General features: G+C 37.9%; 2 protein-coding genes across 3 annotated transcripts in view; one reads left to right on the forward strand and one right to left on the reverse strand.

Annotated features, from left to right (window-relative positions):
- The window catches only part of slc26a6l1 (solute carrier family 26 member 6, like 1), an 18,199-nt gene extending 17,520 nt beyond the window's left edge, over nucleotides 1-679 (reverse strand). For both annotated transcript variants that reach the window (XM_020597998.1, XM_020597997.1), the window contains exon 1: nucleotides 249-679. In XM_020597998.1, the coding sequence (XP_020453654.1) occupies nucleotides 249-261 (13 nt within the window). In that variant the 5' untranslated portion in view covers nucleotides 262-679. The remainder of the gene's footprint in view (nucleotides 1-248) is intronic.
- Nucleotides 1-4,993, forward strand: part of cunh1orf159 (chromosome unknown C1orf159 homolog) — a 10,335-nt gene that overhangs the window by 2,869 nt on the left and 2,473 nt on the right. Inside the window, exons 2-8 of the mRNA XM_020598007.1 lie at nucleotides 1,999-2,079; nucleotides 2,174-2,258; nucleotides 2,715-2,810; nucleotides 2,899-2,955; nucleotides 3,229-3,363; nucleotides 4,793-4,818; nucleotides 4,970-4,992. Of these exons, the coding sequence (XP_020453663.1) occupies nucleotides 2,008-2,079; nucleotides 2,174-2,258; nucleotides 2,715-2,810; nucleotides 2,899-2,955; nucleotides 3,229-3,363; nucleotides 4,793-4,818; nucleotides 4,970-4,992 (494 nt within the window). The 5' untranslated portion in view covers nucleotides 1,999-2,007. The remainder of the gene's footprint in view (nucleotides 1-1,998; nucleotides 2,080-2,173; nucleotides 2,259-2,714; nucleotides 2,811-2,898; nucleotides 2,956-3,228; nucleotides 3,364-4,792; nucleotides 4,819-4,969; nucleotide 4,993) is intronic.

A 4,993-nucleotide genomic window follows, 5' to 3' on the forward strand; every position in this document is an offset into this window, starting at 1 on the left:
ATCTATCTATATATAGATATATAAATAAAAGGATTACAGAACACAACCCAGGGCTCCCTCCTTCAGACAAGCTGCTGGAGAAGAGCAGGAAAAAAGCACACGGAAACACAGAGCCTAATACATTTATCAGTTTTGGGCTAACCCCTTACACAGATGTTCATACCTTGTGAAAATAAGGCCAGTAGAAGCTAGGACCAAATTAACAGCAACAATATATTAATTATTATTCCTAAATAAACAATACATACCTTGCATAGGCATGTGTGAAGTTCCAGTTTGCCCTGCATCATTTAAATCCTCTGGATGCTCAGAACAGAGGTGTCAACTCTGATGATGTGTTAGGAAATGCCAGATGTTGGTTTCCAACGTTACATTTGACTGAATTGGGCTGCAAAAGCTCAAAGTGCTCCCACCCAAGCGACCTTGTTCTCTTTATTGTTCCAACCATCATCCAAATCAAGAAACAACAACAAATCGATGTTCCTTTAAAAATCGTCCAAATCAAACTCCCTCAATATCAAATAGGTTTGTCGGACTTTTATTGTGTTAATCGGAATGTAAATACATACAGGTCACAGGAATCACTGACCGAGGATCAGCCCAAATTCTTATTTGGTTATTCAGATAGTATAACTGTCAACTAAATCAACTGATCGAAGATCAGCAGTTGTACGTTCCATCGGCCCCCTAGCGGCGAACCGCTGAGATTTGAAACGTTTTATGGACCAATGTGCAACAGTCACGTGACTTGGCCGTTCAGATACACGCATGCGGCAGCGCTTCGAGACGGAAGTGTCGCAAGCGGTTAGAAGCGTGTTTATATGCTGTTTCGAGTCCACCCATCACTATAGTGGAGAGGTGTGTTGATGACAGATTTGCCAATAAATAACGTTATAGACGGCTCTGTAGTGATACCTCTGCGTCGCATGAGACCTGACGTTGATTAAACCATAACTAGTACTGTGGTCAGGCCAAAGCGTTTGTCCGGTGAGTAAACTTTTTGTGGTTCTACATTCACCTTTGTGCAAGTACTCAGTCTGTGCCTGTAAACATAACGTTATCCGACGATGTAAAGAAGATTCAACGTTAGATATATGAGATCAGCCTCTCTAACGCTGACATCGTTATTTCAGCTTTGACTGCTAGCACAGTAACTTCATCCTAGTGACAGGTGTTAGCTAGCTACACACCTTGGTTAACGCTACAGCTGTTTGCATCCTGTAACGTTTAAGTGATGTTAGCTGGTTTCATACGATTTTTGACAAACTAGCTAACTTACAAAGGCGTTAGCCTTAAAATAAGTACATTGTATTTTAAAATGAACGTGAAAGAGTTGATTTTTCGTAACTACAGACAGAATAGTGACTAACGTTAGTACTTAAGTTTTGCTTAAGACCGTCTCCTTATGAATATTTAAACAGTTGTGTATTATTCATTTTTATACTTTGAATGCTATGATAACGTTAGAGCTGCAGCTTTTGTCAATTAATGGATTAAACCATAGAAAGAAATGTCTAAATGCAAGAAGTAAAAAAAAGAGCTCCCTAAATACAATATAGTCTATAATGAGCGAATTTTGGTTTAAATAACTATATATTTATTTGAAGGATAAGTAACAAAACTATTAATCTGGCCAGGCATTTGGTGCTAACTTTCAGTACTTCAGTTATCGTTTTTATTGCTAAAGACGTATTTCATTTGGTACCAAGAAAATATGCAAGTTTGATAGCCGGCCATCATCATTCAATTTCGTTTTGACAATCAACACTAGTTTCTAAGATAAAAAAATGTTCTGAAGCTTGTTTAAACTGTTCTCTTTATCCTTATAATGACGCTGTAGAAGACATTTATATGTAATGTCAGGAAACACATGATCTCTAAAACAAATGTGATCATTCTTCTTTGTTGTGAGACTAAATGGGTAAATGTATGTGTCCTGCTATGTGCCTAGTCAAAGCGACTAATATACATCTAATTCAAGTCTTTTTGATCTCCAAGGGCTCGAAAATGACTCTGTCATTCCTTTTGGTCTTGGCTGCTACTGTGATTCTTATCAGACCCGAGACACCTGTAACTAAGGTAGAAAATGAAATGCTACCCAACCAAATGGCCAATGTGTGTCTTTTGTTCAGGCTACACTGATTTGTTAATCTGTGAACACTGCTGTTTGTAGGCCCTACATCAGAACACACTTGAGTGCTGTGGCGAGAAACCAAGAGTGAACTATTCATGTTCAAATGACACTCACTGTAAACCAGGTAATGTGGTTTTCAATGACTTAGCGCTGACAAGTGAGTAAAGTTGTAAACCACATGCAGAGCATAACTGACCTTTCACCATTTTAACATCATTATTTTTATCACAGCTGTAAGATGAGTCATAGAGAAAGGATGTTCTGGTCATTAGTCAGTGTATCTTGCATTATTCAGAACAATTCAGATTATTCACCAGATGCACTAAAATGGGGCCATTTATTGAGCTGTTCACCACCTTTTGGATAAATACTGTCCAGTTTCTATTCTGAAGGTCTAAATGATTAATTTGAAACTTTAAAAAATGTATTAGTTAGGGCAATAGTTTTTTTTTTTTCATTTAACACTAGCAAATGTATTATAAATACATATGGAAAATAATGAGCTTTCTCAATGAACAACATAAAGTCTGAAAAAGTGACAAGTAATGTGATATATATAGTCTTCCTTTGTATTCTTCAGGATGCTTTTTACGTGTCCTTGAGAACAGCAACACTATTTGCATATTCTGTGATTCAGCAGCTGTGGATTTGGAGAACATAACGGTCTGCACCTACAGTAAGTCATCTACTGACTGCTTTTAAATAAATAAAAAGCTGAATGTCACATTGTCTTTGTTAATCTGCTCTTTTTCTATGGTTTCTAGACTACACAGTGGAGAAGAAGAATCATACAACTGTAACTACAGTCATTCCTAAAATTGGTAAGATATTGATATTGTACAGTCACTATGTATATTTGACCTGTGCTGCCATCTGTATACAAGTCTTAATTAGAACAAAGCAATGTTCATTTAGTTTTAAGGATCACTGAACATTTTAAGGGCTAATATAGTCCTCATTTGCTGCGTTTGAAATGTAAACTGTAAAGACTATGATAATAATATTAAGATATCGTAAATGTCTGCAGCAACCGATAAGATATTTGTCAAGTTTCTTGACAGCTGTTTCCTGATTCGTGCTGTTTGTGTGCACAGGTGGCCCAGGCGTGACAGCCTCTCTGCTTCTAGGAACACTGTTGCTAAGCCTGTTCCTGATCCTGTCTGTTGCCTCTTTTTTCTACCTCAAACGCTCCAATCGACTCCCGAGCATCTTCTATCGCCGCAACAAGGGTAACCACTGCATAGTTGTGACACGCTGACTGATTATACAAACAGAATTTTGTTGAAGCTGAAATAAGAAGCCCTGCAGCTCTTGCTCACCCACCATGTCCATTAAATGCTATACAATAAAGCATGTAAGTCAGTGATACTCATCTTATGGTCCGCGATAGGGTGCCAGCTGGCCACTGTCTTAATTCACAGTGAAAATAAATTCAGGGTGCAAAAGGGTGACACTTCGTTTCTGTAAATGCACATTGACAGTGTTGCGTGGTGTCGTGTCACATGTTGTCAGTGTGTTTGGCCTTAAGTTCAGAGACACTTGACGTGCATGGGGCTGCTGCTTTTTGATACATTTCTTCGCAAAGATGAGTGAGGACAGAAAAACGTAGAAAGCTTGACAATGAAAAATGGGGAGAGGAATTTGTCTTTATTTTGCCACCTCATGCAAATCCTAAACCATTGCATTTAATATGCCAAATAACAACTGCTGTATGCAGCTGTCTTAGCAATGGTTGCTATCACGAGATGAAACATACTACCTTCAGTATAGCAACCCCCCTGGTAGCACAGCAAGGAAAGAATATTTTAACTTTGAAGTTGTCTTATTCAGCTACATCAATAAACCTAACAACTGCTGCTGCAAAGGGGACTGCTGCTTTGCTTCGTGTAACTTGGGAACTAGCCAAGAAAGGCGAGCCATATGTGGAAGCTGAACTTGTTCAAGTGTGCACTTTGGGAATTGTGGAGTTGTTGTTTTCACAGTGTTTGGATCAACCTAAATATGCGAGTCAGGTTTTTCACTGATGAATCTAATTAAGGACAAGACTCACAGATTGGCATCTCAACTAGTGCATGCACACTACCTTGACATCTTGCAAGCATGCAAAGGAAAAGAGATGCAGTCCCTCACACTAAGCAGGTATAGTTAAGAAATGACACAGTATGATGCATATGAACTCGTACCATTTGAACATTTATAATCCCATAAATGTGAATGTCACAGTAACAGTTCAAATACAGCATACTATTAATTTTGTTCCTGGTAGGAGCAGTTTATGTCTATGGTTTGTACATAGGAATCATTTCAACATTTCAGTGGTTTCATCATGAAAGAGGCTATATAAACTCTCAAATGTAACCAAAGCATTTACAACTAAAATTCAGTTGGATCCTATTAAATGCAGTAAAATAATTAATTTCAAAGAAAGATGAGTTATGGGCCTATATATGTCTGTTCATTTTATCTAATAAATATTGTTTATTAAGTGGCATGTGGCCCCCTGTCATTTTGGAAAAGTGGCCCCCGGGCAAAGCAAGTTGAGTATCTCTGATGAGACTCCTTGAAGAACATGGAAAACACAATGTTATTGCTTTGCTTTAGTGATATTGTTGATTTCCAGTCAGATGAGATGTAACATTATTTTATGTACTTTTACAGCCTTCACATTCCAGCCAAGTGAGACAGTAAGTCAGTTTTCTTGTTTGTTTATAGTTAATCCCACACAGCTGTACATTCAGAGACTGGTGTTAATCTGTTTATTGTAACCTGTAATGAACAGTTATCAAAAGGATAGTTAAAATTCCTTTGTGTTTTTTTTGTTCCTCCCCCTTCCAGGCTGTCATGATTCCCTCCTCATCA

This window comes from Monopterus albus, unplaced genomic scaffold, assembly GCF_001952655.1.
Source record: "Monopterus albus unplaced genomic scaffold, M_albus_1.0 scaffold36.1, whole genome shotgun sequence".
Classification (NCBI taxonomy): Eukaryota; Metazoa; Chordata; class Actinopteri; order Synbranchiformes; family Synbranchidae; genus Monopterus; species Monopterus albus.